Below are 22445 nucleotides of genomic sequence, written 5' to 3'. Positions count from 1 at the left end.
TTGGAAAATAAATAAATATATCTTTTTAAATAATTATATATAGCAACATCACAATTAAAATATAAGTTTGGGATGATAAATTGTTTGTGATTTGTAGGCACACCATATTTAATTTTTTCTTAGCCATCTACTTTTAGTTTGTGTGAATATTCTTCTCAAGAATAGACAACTTCTTTTTATCTCGTCATAATTCTAAATGGTAAGTAGTTAAGCTAAACTATCAACTTTACATCATAAGATCCAAAGATCAAAATGTTTGAATCACTTTTTTTGAGTAATTATATTTTTTATCCGTTGAATATATTCAAAATATTTAACTTTCAATTCATTTAATTATAAGATATTCGTCCTTTATATAGAAAGTATATTCATTCTAAATTATTTTAAGATTACACCACCTTAAATATAGAATAATAATATAAATTTAACGTAACAAATAAACAATTAAATGATAAAACATTTCGTGAAATTTGTAACCTTCCCTAGTAAAGGAATCAAAATTGCAAATTCAAGCAATTGAAAGTTAAAAAATGTACTTAGCAAGATATCATAACCAAATAAAACAAGAATTTACTAATACTTAATTAGTAAGTGATAAAAAAAATGCTAGTATTAATCCTTTCTCTTAAGGGGCATTAATGTAAAAAAGCAAAACACCCCATCTTCTCTAGTGATTATATTTTTGTAAAAAGAGAATCAAGAAAGGATCATGTTGGTGGGAAAACCAAAGAATATATATATATATAATAAATATGAAGAAAAAAAATCAAAATGTTTTGAGAAGAAAAGTCCTGCAAAATCCAGAAGGGGGAGCGTGATTCCAGCCATTTTTGCTTTTACAATCGTTCAATATCTTGTTTTGTGGGTCCCACCCCCACCCCCAACAACATTTTTGTCACTATTCTTTTTCTTGTATGTAAGCATTCCCAAGATTGGATTTTTTTTAAAGAAAAATTGTGGGGTTTTGGTTTGACTTGCATAGGGATTTGCAGGATCAAGATGGGTTCATTTTGTTGAAGAAGTTCAAGTTAAAAAAGCTATCTTTACACCCCTTTTTAAGTTATTGGTTTTGGGTAAGCTTTATTTTTTAGTATTTGTTATTGCAGATTCAGATTCAGATGAAAAGCTTTATCCTTTGCTCTTGTGTTAGAATATAGTTCTAGGAAGATCAAGATTTGGTATGTGATTTGTGTTATGGAGTTCTATATATCAGATTGATTGAATTTAGGAGTCAAAATCCCATTTTTTTTGTTTTATGGAATGGATTTCTTAGACTTTATTGTTTGATCAAAGTATTTTCTAGTTTCCTAAGTTTCTAGATGTATTGTAGATTTAGAGATAGTGTTTCCTCTTTGTGTGTTTAAGTTGGTCTGTTGTCTCTATGCTTTTACAAATTTGCAGGCTTATCTTTGTTTGAACTTTGGGAGAACTTCCTATGGTGACTTTACAACTGAAATTTGTATACCACATTGCATTTGTTATATTAATTTTTAAGTGTGGAGGAGTGACCTTCTAAATTTGTAGAGATAATGGAGTAGTTTTGTTTGGAACCAGAAAGTAAAGGTTGCTCGTTTCGACCAATCATGTCCTGAAATTAGTCGCATTGCCTAGACAAAAGAAAGATGGTATTTTTCTTTTCAACAATGGAAAGAAAAGGGCGGGAGGTGTGGGGGGTTGGATGTAGCAAGCTTTTCATCCAAGTTTGTTTTGGAATCCTTAGTTTTATTATGGTATTGTTATTCCGTGCATTCGAGGTTCCATCAGAAAAATGATTGGTTTTAATTTTTGTATTTTGAACACCGCAACATTGTTTTCAGATTGTGTATCATTTTTATATAAAATGAAATACATAGATATTCTGGCAGAAATGGATGGATAAGAAGGGGGTTTGGTTCTTCATCTGTATACAGTAGTCTTATGGATCTAAATCTTGTAAAGGGTGAAGTGGAACTTTAAAGTTTCACACGGTTGTTTTTTCAAAGCAATAAAAGAGGAAACATGACGACTACTATGGTGGATGCACTTGTCAATCTGTCACAATCTTTGTGGTTAGTAGAAAATGATCAGAGCACATTATCGCGAGCCGTGAGGTGGCTTAAGATGACTCCTTTAATTTTTTAAGATAATATTTCTCAAACAACTTTAATTTCTATAATTAGCCATGCATTTCAGTTTAAATAGAGAGTATGATGAGTAAATGTGGTTACTAAACTTTGATTGGTGTTAAATGACCTTTTTATTGCTTATATCCATGTCTTCTAATCGTTGCTGTTGACCTTTGATCCAATAATTATGGGTTTAAAAGGTGTATATCGTGTCCTTAATCTGCAGGTGAACTTGCTCAGTACCTGAGTAGATTTTCCTTGGAAAATGTATAGAGGCAATGGCAATGGCACTAACACTCAACTTCCAATTTTCGTGGATGCGAATGGTTTCCAGTATCCTCCTAGTGCACCAAATCAACTTCAATTATTCGGAAGCTGTGAGTTTCTCTTCTATTAACATATGTAAATTGGATTGTGAGCTGTTCATTATTTGTATATCATTCTCAACAGCATGACAAGTATACGTATCTGTGTTTTTCTTTTTTCGCTTTTCAATCTATTGAACACTTGCTGCTATATCTTTATTTGTTCACGAAGATGCTTCTAGCTGTAAAGCTCTGTAAAATTATCGTAAATGGGTTTTGAACATTTTTGTTGTTATCGATTCTATGAACTTTCTGAATCACTATAGCTATTGTGAACTTTCAATGGGAATACCAAGTTGCAGGTGTACAGTTAATAGTGGCCGACCAAATTTGATAGAACAGCATTGAATTTTGTTTCAGAATTCTTCTCTTATTTCCAGTGTTGCAGTTTAGCTACCTCTTGCTAAGCCTGTAGTCTGGATTTCGCTTACTATTAGGGGTCTTTCATGTACTTATCAGTACAAAAAGATGACGAAAACTTGAAACATATAAGCTAAGGGAACCTCAAATGCTCTTATATATTTATCAACATTTCAAGTTTTTTTTTAAAAGATTGAGTGGCTTCATCTGTATTAAACTATTTGGTAAGTCTTATCTTGTCTTTCTACTACTGATGCTGCAATTCTGAGATTTCTCATGGGATCTTTTTAATCTTTTCAAAAAGGTCTCATGAACACCTTTTTGGTGTCTTTTAGAAGTGTATCTCAAGTTCTTTTTGGTATTTGTACTAAACCTTGGGTTGTGGTCATGAACGCATTTCTCTTAGTTTTATCTTACAGCCATTATTGTGCTGTAATGTTGTATTTGTACTAACAAGCCTTGGGTTGTGCTCGGAAGTCAAGATTTACAGGAAAGGCCAAAAGTAGTAGTAGGCATATCTCAGCTATTCAATGTTTTAAGCAGGGTGAGTAAAAATGCGGGAAGAGGAACTGAAAATGAGTTGAGTTTGTTGGGAAGTCTATGCCTTAAATATAGCTTTAGCCTAACTTCAATAATATGGTTTATGAATTGGAGTTAAAAGTTGCCCTGTATTAACTGACATAGCAAATACTGGAACATTTTGTGTACTATTAAAAAAATTGAGGAGCATACCAAGTTACCAACTCTTATTAGAAGAGGGAAACTTCATTATTATAGATTTCACACCTAAGTTTATGCTCGAGGATATCAATAGTCGCTGGGATCTTGCAACAAAATTCTAGAGGCAAAGGCATCACTCAATTTCTAGGTTGATGTTTCCGTGAATTTGTTCTCGGCATGCTAGTCTTTCTTCACCACTAATAAACTCATACTGATATGTAATTTGCTATATAGAAGTATTTACTATTTACAATGTGCTCTTTCTTTTGCTACAGTGCCACTTGGATCCACTGCTGATCCTGTAAATTATTTTGTAAATGAGCATGCTACGCCTATGATTCGGCATAATCGAGGAAGCGAAGCAGGTGTTTCCAGGCAGCAAAAGCTTCAATTTTCCTTGAATCATAATTTGGTTCATGATGACACTGAACGGCCAGCAAATGTTCCTGCCCAAAATCCTGTATCTACTGGTTTAAAGCTATCATATGATGACGATGAACCCAACTCTTCTGTCTCTTCTGCAAGTGGAAGTATCAATGCATCAGCATCAGTTATAATGTCCCTTGGTGACAACATTAAAACAGAAATGGAACGCCAGAAGAAGGAATTTGATCAGTATCTTAAGACTCAGGTATGGTACAACATTTTCCTAACATCTGATATAATTTGCTTAACCGAAAGGAAAGGATATATGTTTTGATACATATGTTTTGTACTCACAGTGGAACTTGGTAATATTGTCTATCTGCTTCCCACAGTCTGTAAGGACTTGAGCTAGATGAATTTGTTCTCCAACATAGCGGCTGCGGGTTTCCTTGTCATCCAAAAAAAAAAAGAATGTACCTAAATGTCCTTTAATCTTGTGGTGTTAACCATGCTGGGTGGAAAGTAGAAATTAAAGAGTTGTCAAAAAAGAAAGTAAGACAAACAAATTAAAACGAAAAGCCGAAAGAGTACCAAGTTTGAGGGGCCATCTATGTGTTTTGGCCTACCATTCTCCTGAAGGCTGAAACTTTGAGCCTAGATTACACTTTGTTTGTATTATTTATAAGTAAAGACATATCGACATCTATTAGAAAGAAGTTACAAGATATGTGCAAGCAGTAAGAAGTTAACATAATTTGGTGTTATTTTTAGAATTGGTTGGACGCCACCTATGATACTGTGGTCTTATTAAATAAGAAGAACCAATATGCAGTATCTTTGTAGAAAGACATTGTAAAATGTGTGGATGACTAAGGAATTAACAAGGCCTGTAACCCAAGTCAATTTAATGTTGTTAATTTTTTACCTTTTTACAGGAAGAAACTTGGGCTAGAGGTGTTAGAGACATAAAGCAGAGACATATGGCTTCGTTACTGAGTGCAGTCGAGAAGAATGTTGGTACTAAGTTGCAAGAGAAGGATATTGAGTTAGAGAACATAAATCGGAAGAACAGAGAACTAGTTGAACGGATGAAGCAAGTTACAGCTGAGGCGCAAAATTGGTGTTACAGAGCCAAGTGTAACGAATCTTTAGTCAACACATTAAAAACGAACCTTCAGCAAGCGATGCAATCTGCTGAACAAGGAAAAGAAGGGATGGGAGATAATGAGCTAGATGATGCTGCATCCTACATTGATCGAAACAATAGGCTCAGCAATATTCCTAGTGGTTCTGGTAAGTGTGCATCGACGAAAAAAGGCATTATCTGCAAGGTATGCAAATTAAAGGAGGTATGCATCTTATTGATGCCTTGTAGACACTTGTGTTTGTGTAAAGATTGTGAAGGATTAGTTAGTGTATGTCCTATCTGCCAGTTGATGACAACTGCTAGTGTTGAAGTGTTCTTGTCTTGAAATATGAACAAAAATAAGACCAAGGCACAAGAAATAATCTCATACACATTTTAGATAATTGTTGTGGATTTAATGTACAGAAGCAACTTCTTTAACTATCATACTTCTTGATGCTTCATTTGGCCTTAAATTTATTTTCTTATCAAAATTTGATTTGCTCTAGACAGCCATGGATCATATTCTGTTTGATATTAATCCTCAGAAATAAGTAGCAATTTCTATCCACTTAAAAAATTTTAAATCTTAGTTTAAAATTTTATATTTATATTTTGTTCTGATTAATTGCATATATTATGGGATAAAATGCTTTGTTTGAATGGTAAGAAGTAATTATCAATGTTGCTTAACAAACATTTGGTGTCTTGAAAGATGTTTATGTTTACCAAAAATTATTTCACAAATTGTTATTGCAATATTATAATCTCAACGACTTTACAAAAAAAAAAAAATAGAATAGAAAAAGCAATAAAAACTATGTTGACGCTTCAAAAAATATTTATATAATTTTTTCATTTATTAGGTAATTACGAATCAATCTATGTAATGGACATCGACTAGTATTCCGAAAAAAAAAAGGATAGTTAACTTGTTATAATTTTTTTATAAAGGATAGTTAACTTGTTATAATTTTTTTATTTTTTTTTACTTTATTAGTGTACATATAACTTATTATATCTCATATATACTTCCTCATGAACGGATCCAAATGTGCTTAACTTTTGATGGATATGTGCGCTGGATTAATATCCAATATCATTACCCCATTAATTAGTTGTGTAAGTTGCATTTTTTTATTAATCGATCAAAATAATTACATTCACTAGCTAAATATATAACATTTTTTAACAAGAAATTATATATAATTATATATTACTTTGTGTATGTCATATAAGAGAATATAATATTCTGTAAATGAATGAATATACAATTAGTGTGCAATTATTAAATATACAACTCAAAGGGAACAATTCTTTTTTTTTAATCAGCTAGAGTTCAAGGAAAGTCAATTATTTATCCCAAAACATATATATGTTCTATATCTTTATTAAATATTAGTTGTGCTCTACGCTTTATATTAATGATAGAGTTCTTTTTATTGATTTTCATTTGATGTTTGATATTCATTGTAAAGTTTGAGTATTTTATATTCATGCCATGTAGGACCTCTCGATAAAATATTTTTTATATTTACAATTTAAATCCAAAACTCTTAATTAAGAAAGAAGCAACTTCATCTAGCGCAATCAATTTTTTATGGTAGTCGTCTAATCATAGAGTTAACATTGTGTAACTTTTGCAATCATTTATAATTAATATTTCTAATCTAACAGAAATGCATGTGCATTGTGTTTGCATTTATCCAATGCATCTCAACACGTTCTTTGCTTGTTTATTAATTTAATATTTCAATGATCTCTGCTTAAATTAAATTAATCATGAGCCCGCCTTTGTTGCCGGTTCATGGAATCCATATCTATAAAAAAATGATAATGATTATAAGAAACTAAATATAATAAAGAATTGTATAAGCAATAAAATAGAACTCATGATGATTAGCAGCTGTCATGGGGATTAGAAAATGTATCACAATAAGAAAATTAATTGTTTATGCACTTACAATTGAGTGAAGAAGTTATTCTTTTAAGATTTTTTGTGTAAATTAAAGATCTATTCTGTGTAAAATAAAGATCTCTTGTAACTAAGATATAAAATTAAAAATAAATTTGTTGGGACTATAAAATAAAAAATCTCCTTCTATAACACTAGATTGAATCTATGAAAAGGTTTTGATAATTTTTTTAAAAAATAGAGTGATGGTAAAGCAAAGAATGATATAACAACTTAAACACAGGTATATAATTGCTTTTTTGAAAAAGACGACTTTATGCAATAAACTCTTTTTTATGTGCATGATCTGAAAAAAATTCGAATCACAAGAGTCTATTATATATAATTTTATTTTATATTTTTGCAAGAAACTCATGTTTTCACTTTGAGAGGGAGTAACACAATGTTTAAATTCAAAATATGATTGTGATAGAGTGAATTAAAAGGAGAAAAATCAATAAAATACCTAGGATGAGAGAGAAAATACTACTGTATATAATGAGGTAAAACGAAAGATATACAGTCTATATGGATATACAAATCCAAAAATAGATGCCTAACATTTCAGATGAAATTAATGGTTGTTTAAAATTACAGTTACCATAATTTAGTAGTGTATGTTTATTTAGTCACGTAAATTACCTTTTTTATGGGCAATCAAACCCTCAAATAAATAAGAACAGTAGATTACTTACATTATTAGTCTATTAACCCTTTTGGAGCAGTCCAAATTAATTACCAGACGAACTCTAGATATTATTGTTAATTAAAAATGTTGTTATTGTTAATCAAATAACTAAAAAAGATAACTTTTATTATTAGTCAAATAAATCTTTCTAAAGCCTATGTCTCCATAATATTCTTGGGATAACAAGCACAAAAAACATATAAAATCACCTAATTGGCCTTCTAGATATCCAAAAAAAAATAGTAAAAAATAATGGGACTGTGCCTAGCGCTTCACCAACTTCCTATGGAGGTTTCTTAGAGATCTCAAGAGAAAACCATCCACTTTACCACAATACTTTGTGATAATATTACTAATACTTTTGATACATATTTGATTATTTTACATATATTAAGGTGATTCTTCTAATAAAATAGAGGTCTCTTTACTGACCCTTGCTTCAACTTGAAAGAAAAATGACTAATTTTCCATCTTATTTATATATTATATCGTCTCAAATTATTTTATGATAAAAAAATTACCTCTTATTTTTAAATTAGAACAATCAATAATATCATAATGATGTTTTTGTAGCTAAACAAAGTGGAACACAAAATCAAATAGGTGATATTTTTTTTAAAAGGAAAGAAGAAAAAGGAATCTTGGACAAAGAAAAGAGGAAGGAAGGGACACCATTATGAATCGTGATTGAGCGATAAAAGTATTTCATTATTAATTAAAAATTTTAAATTTAAATTATGAATATAGAAAAAATAAGTTCAAATTTTGAATCAAATCAATATAAAGAAAGTAATATCGAAAATGTTATTCTCAGCAATACACTATTTACATTAAGTTAATGCTTCAATGTGTGCTCATCGAGTGGGAAAAGAGGGGAAAAAAGGAGGCATATGAGTCCAATGAGTCACCGTCCAACATCGTGTCCCCACTGGACACTCCCTACGAAGAGCTGTGAGAGAGAAAAGAGAGTTGCAAAAAAAAACAAATGAATAGTAGCTAAATTCTTCTGTATATATACAGCTAACGCCAACTTTGTTCTCTGGCCTTTCTCTTCCATTTTCATAATCCCAAGGATCAAAGAACTTCATTTAGGTAAATCCCATCTCTCTAATTTTGTATCTCTATCATCTTTGATCTTGAGTTTTCCAAATTGGGTAGTTGTTCTTTTTATTTGTATATGAGAGTAACATTGTTCTTTTTGGAAATTCTGGACCTTTGGGATTTGTTATGAAGTTGATTCTTTTTTTAAAGTTGTGATCTTTTGTGTTATCATCTGATGGATATTTTCTTCAGTAGTTGCTTTTGCCTTTTATATCTCTATGATCTTTATTTTTCAATTCGGATAGTTCTTTTTATTTTTATTGTATACGAGTGCAAAGTTGTTTTTTTTGGAAATTCTGAACCTTTATGTGTTGTTATGAAGTTGATTCTTTGTTTAAAGTTTTGATCTTTGTTCAATAGGATTATCATCTGATGGTGTTTGATTTAGCAGTTATCTTTGCCTTTAGTATCTCTATGCTCTTGATTTTACTTGAATTGCATAATTTTCTAGTCGGTGGTGGTCTTTTTGTTTTTATGTTTTGAACCTTTCTTTTTGAAGATTCTGTGTAGTTATAAAATTGAGGATAGGGAAGGGAAAATGGAAGAAGGTGGATAATCGAATTTTCACGAATAAGGTGAAAGTTCATGTAGATTATGTATATTCACTTCTTAATCTGCTTCCGAAGTATGGATTGATGGGTATTTTGTTTAGGGGTTGACTTTGCCTATAGACTTGTACGTTACTCCTGGTTTTTTATTGAATTGTGAATGTGTAATGAATCACCTTGTCTAGATAAGCAAGCTTTAGATCAGAGGTGGAGTCAAGATTTAAATTTTATGGGTTCAAGCTTAAAGGGCATTGGACCTATTATCTTTTTAAAGTTATGGGTTCATATCTTGAATTTTAGTAAATTTATGCTCCGCATTGAAAGTATATCTCCAAGGTTTAGTTTTTGACTCCCATTGGTGTTAGGCTGTTGGAACTGAAAGATGGGTTGGTCTTGGTATGCAAAAGATGGTCCTCGGTAAATCAGGGGGGGGGGGTTACGAATAAAAAGGTGAATACAAGTTTAATCATGTAGCTATCATGGTTTTGTCTTTTTACCTTTTTGTCAATTGTTTGTGTAAGCACTAAGAATTTTTTTTAACTTTTGCTTGGTTTGTTGAATTGAAATGTTGCGATGTTGCTTTGCTCATTTTGATAGTTTATCAAAATCCAAGAGGTAATATACCTGGCACAACTCCTCAGTAATTGCTTTGCCCAGTTTTTACTAATGTACTCGTCATGTATGCTGAAATGTCAATTGTTATCTTTTGAATACTTTGAATGTTTGATCAAGATTACCATTTCAAAAATGTGTGATGAATATTAAAAAGACGGTGTTGTAAGTGGCATGAGCTGGTAACTGATTGTGGAAGCTATCAATTATTAGGATTCCTATTCGTATTTTGCACGAGGAAATGGGATCGGAGGGGCCAAAATCTGTGACCATTCATGTCACGGGGTTCAAGAAATTTCACGGTGTAGCTCAGAATCCTACTGAGACGGCAGTTAGCAACTTGAAATATTATGTTGAAAAGAAAGGATTACCTGCTGGTGTGACCTTGGGTAGCTGTACTGTTCTTGAAACAGCTGGAGAGGGTGGACTTCCAACATTGTTGAAGGTTATAGAGGAGTCCTCCGCTGGAAACAGTTCAAATAATGGACAAGTCATATGGGTTAGTTCTGCCAAGACAAATATTCTCCTTTAACTAATTTGTGTGGATTCATGTTTGCTCTTTAAACTGTCTTGTGCAGCAAATTGCCGGAATAATACGCGAATTATGCACATTTATGTTACATGAATAGCTGGATTTGTGGTTCTTCTTTTTCTGATTGTTTCTTTTTTATTTACTTCCTCTGATTTTTTGATACTTTGATGGGTAAATGTATTGTAGTGAGCTAATGATCATACTCCTATAGTCCAACAGAGACAGAAACACACCAACTGATTTCTTCCCATGTGTTACCTGGTACCTATTGCTGGTGGGAGGTAGCAGGTATTCCGTGGAATTAGTCGAGGTGTGCGCAAGCTGGCCTGGACACCATGGTTATAAAGATCATACTCCTATAGTGCCAGATTGAGAGCTTTTGTCCCGTCCAGGTTGCAGCCCAGAGCATTCTTCAGCTAGTCTAATATCAAACTCCACATATGCCAATATAAAATGAATAGAGTACTAGATAGGGTACATGCCTACAGGGAGAAAAGACATAATGAACTCATTAATCATCCGCATTAATTTTTCTGAGAGACTGATATGAGTTGGTAATTAGCTGCTAAACCATTTCTTAGGGGAAGTTGATTGGAGGAGTGTCCATTTTCTTTCGTTGACCCTTATGGATGAACTTGACTACAAAAACACATGCATCAGACTGTTCAAACTATGTCCTAACTTGTGGCTATCAAGTTTGGAGGTTGTAGATTGGATAAATGAAAGATGAGCTATCTATCCTTGTTAAAGACCAAATTTATAGGCGATACTAAAACCCAATATTATTAGCAAAAAATTTTTCCAAGTTATACCATTTTTGTTGAACTTTTAGTCTCCCAGTTTGGGAATCCGATTCCGAAAGGGTAACTAGTTAGGACTATAACCATCTCATACAAAATAGTAAAAACATACAAAACTGATGCCAATTTGTGGCCACGAGACTAGCAATTTAGTATTTGGATTGAGAGTGCATGACTGAAGAAAAGAAAAGGCTAAAACATGACCAATGTTGTCCCTTGTGTTTGTAGCTAATTGTTGTTTTCTCAATAGTTAGTTAGCTACCAATCTATGTGGGCTGTCAGGATAAATAACCATTACCTGGAATTTTAGCATGCCAACTTAAATCCAAAGAAGTATGGCAGTACATATCAGGTCTTTCGTATGCAAACAACAGGAGGAGATACTCTATGCGTCAGTGTTTGTGAAGACACTTGAATAGATTTCTCTTTGGAAATTCTAGCGAAATGGCTACTTACATAGATAAATATTGAAAGGTTTTGAGGTCAATGATTATAGATCTAGAACACAGTTTATCCTACTCAAGTCTTGTTTGGCAGCCTTGCATTCTGTGGGTGCTCCTATTCTCCTTCACTCACACACACACACACACACTTGGAATGCCTGAAGAAAAATAGAATGTGCTGCTGATATAGAAGTCCTGTGTTATCTGTTCAGCTTCACCTTGGGGTAAACAGTGGAGCAACAAAGTTTGCAATTGAGAGGTTGGCAGTTAATGAAGCCACATTTCGTTGTGCAGATGAGCTTGGTTGGCAACCTCAGGTAAGGTGTTTCATCTGTTAACCGAGATGAGCTAACCTGATATTTTGTTATGCTAATATTCTTATTGATTTTCCACAGCGAGTGCCTATTGTTCCAGAAGATGGAGGAATAAATCAAATAAGAAAGGTCTCTTCTATTTTTCATATGATATACTTAATCTGCTCATGTATACTAGATGAAGAAGTAGAGTGCTTTTTTTAATCTTTTGTTTACTGATCAGTTACACTGTTAAGTTCTTTGTCTGTATTCCCTCCGTTTTCCTTGTGCCGTAATCTATTTTTTTCTTGGTTGTTGAAGACATGTTGCCCTACCGAGTCAATCCTGGAGTTGTTAAAGAAGAAAGGGTTTGATGTGACATTGTCGGACGATGCAGGTCGTTTTGTGTGCAATTATGTGTACTATCATTCTCTCCGATTTGCAGAGGAAAAAGGTCACAAGTGTCTGTTTGTCCATGTTCCTACCTTCCATAGAGTGCATCAAGAGAAACAAATGGAATTTGTTGCTGCTCTGCTGGAGGCTATTGCATCAACTTGTTGAATATCAGTACAGTTGGCTCCAAATGGAATTCTTAGTTTCAAAACTTTCTGTTGTTTAATCATGTAATTCTGATTTACTTGTAAATAGATTCCCCGTGTCCAATGAACATCTTGTTCACGTTTCCTTGAAACTCCGTTGATTTATAATTGAAGTGGCTTTTAAGCAAAATTGATTCCAATTCATATAAGTACTATTTTACTTGATTATACTTTTTGCTTGGAATGGCAATGGGGCAGGTTGAAATAATCTAAAATGTGCGGGTTTTAAGCTTAAAGCTCATGTCATTCTCAAAAATTATTCTAAAATTATATGAAGCTTTCCCCAAGATTAGTGACTTCAAATGGTGATGGAGCATTTTTTTGAATTCTAAACGTAAGACAGTCCTCGTGCTCTGAAACGAAAATCTTGTTATTGTTAGATATAACTTATTAATATAAAATTGTCCACTCTCTTTTTGACTGTTGCTATTTTTTCTTCTTGATTACACCAATTTTCAGCATTTCTTTTGTTATCCCCAAGCTTGCAACTTCTAACTCTCTTATCTTCTCATGTTGAATAATGCAATTTTCATAATTTGATTTTTTATTGTGAGCTCTCATTTTTATAAGTTGGTTCTTAAATAGCATTAAGAAATGACCGTTTAAAGTCAAATTTTAATTCTGAAATTGATTCCTACATTAAAGTGATGTATGACTTTTATTAAAATATAATTATTGTTTAATATTTTATTAATTCATTTTTTTTAATAACAACACTTCATCTACTAAACTCCATTTTACAATTCCATAAATTAATTCTATCTTAAAATGTAATGAATTAATACCATATGATTATTAAAAATGACCGTTTTTTTAAAAAATTTAATTTTACTGAAGGGATAAAATTATAATCAAACTTTGAAGTTAAAGATCTTCCCATTTATAATAATAATAATATATGATATGATGATATACCTAATCAAACAGCAATTACATATATTCGACCATTGTATTACACAGCCATTACAAAAAGCCCTAAGGAAACACAAAATGCTTTCAACATGATATTCATAACCACACTGACATGAGAAGTAAAAACAACTAGATAAAACTCCGCCTGCATCCAGGATCAACCCACAATAACAAATCTGCATCACTTTAAGCCTGTAAAAAGAGGTTGAGAAAATTAGAGGCAACGACAGCACATATTCCAACAACACAGCTTTGATAAATTACCTTGTTAGCAATGTTGTTAGAAAGCCAATCAAGTCCCTCGTAAAGCCCCTCACCAGAAGTTGCACAAGTGCTCTGGATGTACCTGATACAGAAAAAACCCAATTTAGAAACTCCTCAAAAGTAAGCAAATCATTCTCACAAGCACTAGCAAAGTGCTTACCAGTGACGCTGCCTGAGGGAGTGCAGTCCAAGCTTATCAGTTATTTCAGCAGCATTCATTGCATTAGGAAGATCTTGTTTGTTAGCAAATACTAGAAGCACAGCATCCCGAAGTTCATCCTGGGTCACACAATAATAAATAAGTCCACAGGTCACTCCAGAAAGTTTAATTGAAAGATCCCTAAGTTTATCTTGCACTTGCCATCTAATAAATAATGACAAATGGATGTGGCTACAAAATCACAACATAGAGAATAATGGCACGTATGATCTGTAAGTAGCAAGGTAGGTGGTTTTCTCATAGATTGCTACCTTCCCTACTGCCCCTGGCCTACTTTGCTGTGTTCTTATACAACATGCAATTTGGTGATGCAAGTACAGTGAAAAAATTCAACTATTCAGAATGACCTCTAGATATATTACCAACTTATTAATGCTGAAACTGAAATACTAGAAGGAAACAAGTTGATAAATCAGTTCAACTTATATTAGTCTATTATTTGTTGAACAAAAAAAAGATGTTTCAGGAAAATTTTGTCATCTACAATCGATCATCTCTACTTGAACTCAAAATAAGCACATACATTCAACGCTATGCAGCTCAAATGTTTAAGATGCTACCTCTGGAAACAATAGTAGCCCTGCATAAAGTGTGGAGAAGGATCATTACCTCGTTCAACATCCTATGCAATTCATCTCTTGCTTCTACAACACGGTCTCTATCATTGCTATCAACCACAAAAATGAGACCCTGAGTGTTCTGGAAGTAGTGCCTCCACAATGGACGGATCTGCCAAAAGTGAAAAAATGAAGTTAGAACTATCAGATAATTGTTCAAAAGCTTCATTCCATACGGAGTGGTCAGCCTTATTTTCGGCAAATGTAGTATATATATATACAAGGGCCAGACCAATGCAGAACATACAACCTTAGGGGAAAAAAGGTTATACCTTGTCCTGACCTCCGACATCCCAAACAGTGAAGCTGATGTTCTTGTACTCAACAGTCTCCACATTGAAACCTGAAAATTGTCGATTATTAATAATAGCTCACTGAAGCAGTAAGGTATTATTGGCATATGAGTGAACATTTTCCAAAAGCTGACAAGAGAGAGGAACAAATTATCTTTTCAATAGTCACCAAGAAAATACAGTGATATAGCAAATGCCATTAGCTAATAATTAGTATCATATAAATTATCATACAGAACATTATAATTTGCATGACAAACAGTCACAGATAAACCTTGAGAAGTTTAAGACCACCACTTTGCTAAGCTTACTCACCGTAAAGAACCAAAGCAGGGAGAGACAGACAGTAGGAGGGATAGGATATAACCAACTAAGCATTTGCAGCAACCGACACCAGGAAGAAGGATTTTGTAATACTGCCTACCACCATTCACATTCTTTATTTATCAAAATAACAAGTAGGTAATATTTTGAGTGATGAAATGCACATAGTGCAAGGACAGGGCAGTTCAAGTGGAAAGCTTGCTCCACCTCCAGCGGCAGTTGGGGGGTTCAAGTCATCACATGAAAGTGGGGAGAGGCCACTAATGACTCCTAGGGAGAGGGATCGAGGGTGGGTGGATGTGGTTTACCAATAAAAAAAAGAAACTGTACAACATAAGTCAACCCTCACCATAAAGGTCTGGCACTAATACATATCATGCAACATACCAAACATACACAACCAGAGACCAAGTCAAAATAATAAAGTAAAATGCTATGCCTAATCAGTGCATATTGGGAGGGAACAGGCAAAAGGCATGTTTCATTCCTTACAACCAAATTGTAAATGCAGAGATCATTATGGCAAGAACTTTGCTGCTGTATGCAACGATCTACATACCAATGGTAGGAATAGTAGTCACGATCTCTCCCAGCTTCAACTTGTATAATATGGTGGTCTTACCAGCTGCATCAAGACCAACCATTAGAATGCGCATTTCCTTCTTGGCGAAAAGCCGACTGAAGAGCTTGGTGAATGTGAGCCCCATCACGCTTCCTTGATGATGATCCCTACACCACAAAATTACACAATTAAATCATACAGCTGAAATCCATAATTGCCTTCAAAATTCAGATCCATATGCTGATTCATACCAAGTTGCAGCTATTCTAACATGGATCTGAACGACAAAGCAAAACAATCACATTGACGAGCTAAATCAACTTTTTAAAGCTAAAATTCAAAATTTTCATGATACAAACCACTATACATTACAATTTTCACAGAGATCGAAGCAGTACAATGTCTCTCAGCTAAAGAAACACAAAGAGAACACCAAAAAGGAAAGAAGGAACACATCTGCAGCTACCAACCGCTTAATCTGAGATACATAACCTCAAATCAAATGTAGCAAAAACATCTCACAAAATTGATTTTCAACATAACATTGAATAAATTCTGGCATAAAATCAACTGGAGACATTCTCAAATCCACACAAGACAATTTTCTATATATGGAAGCAGTACAACAACTCATTCTTCAGATCATAGCATAAAAACACAAATTTACACACAAAAAAACGCATCAGCCGCTACAAATCCATAAATCTAATAAGGAAAACCACAAATCACACAGATACCAGCCGCGCACCGTAAATGCAGCTAAAAATCCTCCACAGAAGCTGAATTTCAACATTAATCAAGCACAAAACACATCCTAGCCTAAAATCAACCTCAAATCCATACAAAAAACGATTTCAATAGAGAAAATTCTCGAAAATGTTCCTATAGATGCATGAAATTGAAGAGAAAAATGAACGAAAATATGAAGATATACCTGAAAAGAGCTTTTAGAATGAGGGATCTATTGAGAGAGAAACCTGAGATTAACGCTGAAATATGTAAAGAGCGTAAAATTGATGCAATAAATAAAGGAATTGAGATCTTTTTAATGTTACCAAAATGGCATTACGGGGTACATTAAATTACGAGAATGCCACTCGATTCCAATGGTGGGTGCGTTTTCCTTTTCCACCGTCGGTTCTGTTTTCATGTACGTTGGCCAATGCAATCAGATGCTGCCACGTATATTTCTTTAATTTCTGGTAAATTAGGGGTATTATTAATTTTATTAATTACGTTTTTATGTTAAGTGTTAATTTTCTTTACTAAAATTATATATGTATATTTAATATGCAACTAATTTTAAAATAACTTTGATATGTAAATATTACTTATGACAATCTAAACTCTTTTGATTATAGAAATGTTAATAAGATACGTGGACTATTACTTTTTTTTGTGTAGTTCGTTTACTTTGTAATTTACTAAATTGAAGGTGAAATTTTTTTTTGGCTAATGATTAAAATAATTATAAGCATATACCAATAAGGGTTGTCGTGAGGTGAGTACTCGTTCACCCTTAACTAAGAGGTTCTGGATTCGAATTCCCTTATGGAGTCGACTTTATTAAAGATTGTTTTATCTAATGTGAAACTTTATGGCGTTAATTTAAATTTAATTAGGCTCTAATTTGGACATTAACACCGAATGAAAAACTAAAAATAATAATTAGTATATACTTATGTTTAAACAAAGAAACCAATGTTACTAAGCAAATGGAAACTAGGAAAGGAAAATGTCAGTGAAGCCTTATTCAACTTCCTTTGCTACAAAGGTTTTGAATCAATCGACATCTTTCGTAATTGTTTATGTACAAAAATATGATTAAAATAAAACATAATAAAATAAAGAAGCACCTCATCTTAAGAAAGGAAAACAAAATTGGCGAGAATTGTGATAAGATGAATATGATCTTTCAACATTAACGAGTGCATTTCGAGTCTTTCATCTGGATTAATTGGGTTAGTGGATATGGCATACTATAAGATTCAGGCAGTCACATTGACAAGTGGTACAACTTATATTCTCAAATCCGAAGCTTCTATGGAGAAGTATTAAACTTTTCAACTCTTCATGTTGAATTACGGTTGGACCAAAAAGAAAAGTCAAATAACAACAATATTATTACAGTTACAACATTTCGATACGACTATTACCCCTTAATCCCGAGCAAGTTGAGGTTGACTATATGAATTTGTGGCTCTGCTTGACAAAATTTTATTATTTTGAATGCACAAACAACAACAACGAAACTCAAGGTAGCCTGGGAAACTTAGAGAAATCTGGTGGTCTACGTTCGTTGTATGCATTTTTGCCTTCATTGCCTTCTTCAGTTCCATAAAATAGAAGAGTGGCATCTCCTCCAAGGCCCTGACATAATTTTGAAGAAAGAGAAAGGTTTGTATCATAACTATTTGCCATTTCGCGACATATATTGGGATACCAGGAGAATACTAATTTGCTCAAACTCGTGATGGAGTTCAGGTCCTCTAATATGAGAACATTTTGGAGTATAATGGGAAAGTGAAATGTACCTGAAGTCCAGCATGTCCATCATCAACTGCATTCAGAGCTGATTTTAGCACTCGTATCGCTGTAGGACTATTTCTTAAGATCTCTCTGCACCACTTGATTGTTTCTGATTCCAACTTATCTAACTAAAAAATGAAACAACACATTACAGTAGAAACATTTCATATAACTGAGGGATTAAAACCGTTCTCTAAGGTTAACTGATGAGCATTCTTGTAAACCAGAAAGTATATGAAATTGGAATGCTAATTTTTCTCTTGATTCTATTTGGTTGTTACACGAACATTAGCTCTTATAGGGAAGTAGAGTTAGTCGATATACTCACTGGAACAACAGTATTCACAAGTCCCATTTTCTCTGCTTCAGAAGCTGTGTAGAACCTTGTTAAAAACCACATTTCACGAGCTTTCTTTGGTCCAACCTGTTCAGTCAGCAGAAGATTAAACCAATATATTCGGAGATTTATAGTACTTAATTATAAATCAGATGTACATTGCTTGTTTCTACACCAATATTTGATCAAGAAGTTCAATTAACATGAAAAGACAACTACAAATGAGTTTGTATTTTAACGAAAAGAAACAAGACAAGACACTCACCAGACGGGACATAATTGAACTTCCATAACCAGCATCGAAACTTCCTACCTGCAATTTGCAAAAGAATCAGATTTCATGAATCCTTGTATGGCATCAAATTTAACTTTTACTCAGATTCTTTGTCCAGACACAAAGGAACAAGAATAATTGTATAGTCAAGAAGGCTATAGAATAAGAACAATAATAGACTATGTAAATAAGATGAGATATTCGATCAACATAGAACATCACTTTATTCCGTAGCAGTACCTAATGACATGCTCTACAGGTACTTGAAATATATGCTCATTTACTAATATACTAATAAAAATGTTGTTTTTGAGTACACGTGTAAAAAGATGTCACTGATTAAAGCACCTTTGGGCCAGTCTGACCAAATATAGCATTGTCTGCTGCAATCGTTAGATCGCAAACCATATGTAAAATGTGTCCTCCACCAACAGCGTAACCTGCAACCTTAGTTGCAACAAAAGGAAAAGAGATATTTTAGATAATTGAATTACGTGATATACAGGGATGCTTACTTAAAGCACTTAACAAAAGGAAGAAAAGAGAGTCTTACCATTGCAATTACTGGTTTTGGTAGACGACGAATTTGCACCTATGTATAAAAGAAGAAGAACAAGGTAAAGTTAATGAGTACACCAAACTATAGCTAAGAACTAGACACATCAAAATGTTAAATCAGTTTCAAGGAACTACCTATCTTAAGGCAAAAAGTCGTCTGAAACGACTTCAAAGAACATGACAGATTACTCTACGTACCTGTAAATCTAAAACATTAAGGCGACCAAAACTTTCAAAATCAGCATAACCATCCTTACTTCTCAATGCCTGATCACCACCACTACAAAACGCCTTTGTACCCTGCATCAAGTCATACTTGAGAACAATGCATGCAGTACAGACAAATGATACAATCTACTGAAGTTAACTCACTATACAAAGATATCTAGAAACCATCTCCATGAGAGCTCAGTTCTAATCTACAACAAATTCCAACTACATTTATACTCCTACGACATCTCATTTTTTTTAGAGATACTCTTCAATGGAACAGAACCAATACGAGCTCAACTACAAGCTGGTTCGGTGTTAGTACAAAAGGAAGGCGTGCATTAAAATTCAGTCATTCAATTCCTTCATCAAGTATTAAGACATGGTGGCTTGAAGTGAATATTTGCTAGTAAGAGAAACTTATAACATGGCCTAATGTTCACTTCACCTACATTGAATTCCATAACTTCTCTACTTTGTACATGATCTGATATTTCTATAGGGAACTTACCTTCCCTGTGAGGATGATGACTCCCACTGAACCATCATCCCTGGCATCATTAAATGCGCGAATAAGCTCCTTGATGGTGTGAGGTCGGAAAGCATTTCTTCTATCCGGTCTATTGATGGTTATCTGCAAGAGGAAAGAAAACAATATGACTTAAACTAAAGCTCCAAATTTCCAGCTTCTGAGTTTCTGACATTATTAATTAAGGTCACCTGTAAGTACTAACAGCAAGAAAGAAGCTTCAAACCGTGTTACTAGTAGCTGCTAAGCAAGAACCTAAGGTTGCTGATAATCATTGAGAAACGCGTGTGCTTTAATCATATTTGATTTTTCCTTCTTTACTCACTGGCATTGCAAGTCATCGGAATTTTTGTTAAAGGGTCATCGATCTAATGCAATATGCTTTACATATAGCAGAGAAATACAGTATCATCTACCATTTAGCAATTTGTTATATATTATCATGTTATAAATGCAAACATTCATCCTTGAAGTCTTTGTTATAGGCAAATTGTGATTCATCACATAAACTCCATGGAGCTCAAGACATGGTTTTTTCACTAGACTAAACTCAAGCTTTGAGTAACGACCAGGCATCTAAAAAATAATACTCCCTTTGTTCCAACATTTACGTTTTAGTTTGTTCAAAAAAGAATGACAACTTTCTAAATTTAAAAACAATTTAGCTTAAACTTCCTCTTTTACCACTAATGAGAAACTTAAATAGCCACTCAATTATTATGAAGTGTTAAATCAACAAGTTTCCAAAAGTCGTCCTTTCTTTCTCAAAATCTCTTCAAATTCAAACAAGGCCACAAAAATTGGAACAATGAAGCACTCAATTTCAGCTAAATAGCTTCAGTTTACGAAATTTTTTAACCTTAAATGAACTTAAAATATCTCATTTTCACATCTTGAAGCACACTATTCTATTTTTTTTAATCTTTATGGACCATTGCAAAGGTTGTTCACAAATCAAGCATAATACATAAACACACATTCAAACTCACAAGTAAGCACTCCAACTTTGAGAGTGCACATCTAGACAACTCTCTGTCTCAACCGATAACTAAACATTCCAACTCATGGACATCTGTTGCCACTGACGTGACACATAAATTTTGGAGGTGTCTAGATTATTGTTTTGTAAGTTAGAGTATTAAACTAACATAATGGAGACGAGTTGAGGCGTCTAATGTGTAAACATGTTTATTTGTTAACTGAGGCTAAGTTTAAGTGTGTCTTATTATGCCATCCATAAACATTACTGCCTCTATCCCAATTTGTATGACTAAATCACATGAATTAGAACAGAGGTACTACTAAGTTCGAATTTTTTTTTAAGAATTCCACATAAAAGGGTAAAGAATTGTAAGAAGAAAACCTTAGCAATGGGTTCACCAACAGCTTTCTCATATATGATATCAGTAAAGTCCTTGCCAGATTCATCATCAGAAGGAGTAAGTCTCCAAACAGGTTCATGATTTGGGACTTCACCATGAATTTTATGGTAATTATCATTCATAGAAGAAGAGCTACAATTGGAAAACCCAATTGAAGAAACAACATTTTGAGCTAAAGGGATTGGCAATAAATGATTTGCAACTGATGCCACTCTTCTCCTCATAGTGTTAAGATCCTCCTCTGACATTCTTGGTAACTAATGAAAAAATGTTGTTATTTTTCAAAGTGAGTAATTTTGTGTTTGTGTTATGGAGTGACAATAATATGTGATATCTTGATGTGTGTGTTTTTGATTTATTTGGATAAGATGAGATAAGATGGATGCTATATTATGAGGTTTTGACATTGGGACTTATGGAGCCAAAAAGATTCTAGAAATCATATGTGTATTTACTTTATTTGTCTGAGCCTATTGGAGTTTGATAACAGGGATGTCAATAGAGCAGGGCAGGATGGGGCGGGACAAGCCTTCACCTATTAATATTTTGGCCTGCCTAACCCTACCCCATTTAGCCCGTACCCTACCCCACTAAGCCTCGCCCCATTACAGTAACAATGCAATTTAAGGTACGGGAATACAGTGCTTAACCTGGGAAAAAATTAAAACCTCGAGCTTGAAGATGTAGTTTTTCGATAAAAGAATCTAAATTAGTGTCTATACATTACACACCGAGTATATGTTGATTACACGTGAATTATGCAGTAAAATATTGATTAACTCTATTGAGAAAATATGATTATAAAAGTTGATTATTTGTTCA

General features: G+C 33.4%; 4 protein-coding genes across 10 annotated transcripts; 2 read left to right on the top strand and 2 right to left on the bottom strand.

Moving 5' to 3' along the window:
- The first annotated feature begins 708 nt into the window (after positions 1 to 708).
- Positions 709 to 5483, top strand: LOC107018503 (E3 ubiquitin-protein ligase BOI). 6 transcript variants are annotated; one of them, XM_015219001.2, is made up of 5 exons: positions 709 to 912; positions 993 to 1073; positions 2332 to 2482; positions 3826 to 4181; positions 4852 to 5388. In XM_015219001.2, exons 3-5 carry the CDS (start codon positions 2371 to 2373, stop codon positions 5386 to 5388), a joined length of 1005 nt encoding a protein of 334 aa, XP_015074487.1. In that variant the 5' UTR covers positions 709 to 912; positions 993 to 1073; positions 2332 to 2370. The 6 variants fall into 6 exon arrangements, with proteins under 6 accessions (XP_015074487.1, XP_027773076.1, XP_015074488.1 ...); XM_027917275.1 differs by having other exon boundaries at positions 2306 to 2482; XM_015219002.2 differs by having other exon boundaries at positions 709 to 916.
- A 3146-nt stretch (positions 5484 to 8629) lies between these two features.
- On the top strand, positions 8630 to 12752 carry LOC107018810 (pyrrolidone-carboxylate peptidase 1). 2 transcript variants are annotated; one of them, XM_015219387.2, is made up of 5 exons: positions 8630 to 8776; positions 10159 to 10444; positions 11933 to 12037; positions 12116 to 12163; positions 12335 to 12752. In XM_015219387.2, the coding sequence occupies exons 2-5, from the start codon at positions 10187 to 10189 to the stop codon at positions 12572 to 12574; spliced, it is 651 nt and encodes a 216-aa protein (XP_015074873.1). In that variant the 5' UTR covers positions 8630 to 8776; positions 10159 to 10186; the 3' UTR covers positions 12575 to 12752. The 2 variants fall into 2 exon arrangements, with proteins under 2 accessions (XP_015074873.1, XP_027772672.1); XM_027916871.1 differs by lacking the exon at positions 8630 to 8776 and having other exon boundaries at positions 10137 to 10444.
- Positions 12753 to 13469: 717 nt separating this feature from the next.
- LOC107020750 (ADP-ribosylation factor 2) lies at positions 13470 to 16862 on the bottom strand. The gene is made up of 7 exons (XM_015221230.2): positions 16739 to 16862; positions 15802 to 15971; positions 14898 to 14968; positions 14618 to 14737; positions 13949 to 14067; positions 13789 to 13870; positions 13470 to 13716 (listed from the first exon to the last, which is right to left on the bottom strand). Exons 2-7 carry the CDS (start codon positions 15947 to 15949, stop codon positions 13711 to 13713), a joined length of 546 nt encoding a protein of 181 aa, XP_015076716.1. The 5' UTR covers positions 15950 to 15971; positions 16739 to 16862; the 3' UTR covers positions 13470 to 13710.
- Positions 16863 to 17753: 891 nt separating this feature from the next.
- On the bottom strand, positions 17754 to 22077 carry LOC107020706 (1,4-dihydroxy-2-naphthoyl-CoA synthase, peroxisomal). Its single transcript, XM_015221164.2, has 9 exons — positions 21605 to 22077; positions 20224 to 20346; positions 19701 to 19802; positions 19498 to 19536; positions 19293 to 19391; positions 18936 to 18983; positions 18662 to 18757; positions 18339 to 18461; positions 17754 to 18174 (listed from the first exon to the last, which is right to left on the bottom strand). The coding sequence occupies exons 1-9, from the start codon at positions 21869 to 21871 to the stop codon at positions 18058 to 18060; spliced, it is 1014 nt and encodes a 337-aa protein (XP_015076650.1). The 5' UTR covers positions 21872 to 22077; the 3' UTR covers positions 17754 to 18057.
- Between the last annotated feature and the right edge of the window lie 368 nt (positions 22078 to 22445).

This window comes from Solanum pennellii, chromosome 5 (genome assembly GCF_001406875.1).
Source record: "Solanum pennellii chromosome 5, SPENNV200".
In the NCBI taxonomy this organism is placed as follows: Eukaryota; Viridiplantae; Streptophyta; class Magnoliopsida; order Solanales; family Solanaceae; genus Solanum; species Solanum pennellii.
This window is presented reverse-complemented; position numbering and strand designations above follow the sequence as displayed.

Excerpts from the sequence above, each read along its gene's own strand:
- LOC107018503 (XM_015219000.2), top strand. The coding sequence starts at position 2,371 with ATGTATAGAGGCAATGGCAATGGCACTAACACTCAACTTCCAATTTTC. Across the intron at positions 2,483-3,825 it reads ACTTCAATTATTCGGAAGCT|TGCCACTTGGATCCACTGCT; the intron begins GTGAGTTTCTCT and ends CTTTTGCTACAG. Across the intron at positions 4,182-4,851 it reads ATCAGTATCTTAAGACTCAG|GAAGAAACTTGGGCTAGAGG; the intron begins GTATGGTACAAC and ends ACCTTTTTACAG.
- LOC107018810 (XM_015219387.2), top strand. The coding sequence starts at position 10,187 with ATGGGATCGGAGGGGCCAAAATCTGTGACCATTCATGTCACGGGGTTC. Across the intron at positions 10,445-11,932 it reads ATAATGGACAAGTCATATGG|CTTCACCTTGGGGTAAACAG; the intron begins GTTAGTTCTGCC and ends TTATCTGTTCAG. Across the intron at positions 12,164-12,334 it reads GAATAAATCAAATAAGAAAG|ACATGTTGCCCTACCGAGTC; the intron begins GTCTCTTCTATT and ends TGGTTGTTGAAG.
- LOC107020750 (XM_015221230.2), bottom strand. The coding sequence starts at position 15,949 with ATGGGGCTCACATTCACCAAGCTCTTCAGTCGGCTTTTCGCCAAGAAG. Across the intron at positions 14,969-15,801 it reads GACTACTATTCCTACCATTG|GTTTCAATGTGGAGACTGTT; the intron begins GTATGTAGATCG and ends GACAATTTTCAG. Across the intron at positions 14,068-14,617 it reads TGCATAGGATGTTGAACGAG|GATGAACTTCGGGATGCTGT; the intron begins GTAATGATCCTT and ends TGTGTGACCCAG.
- LOC107020706 (XM_015221164.2), bottom strand. The coding sequence starts at position 21,871 with ATGTCAGAGGAGGATCTTAACACTATGAGGAGAAGAGTGGCATCAGTT. Across the intron at positions 19,803-20,223 it reads TCATCATCCTCACAGGGAAG|GGTACAAAGGCGTTTTGTAG; the intron begins GTAAGTTCCCTA and ends GACTTGATGCAG. Across the intron at positions 18,175-18,338 it reads ATGGACATGCTGGACTTCAG|GGCCTTGGAGGAGATGCCAC; the intron begins GTACATTTCACT and ends AAATTATGTCAG.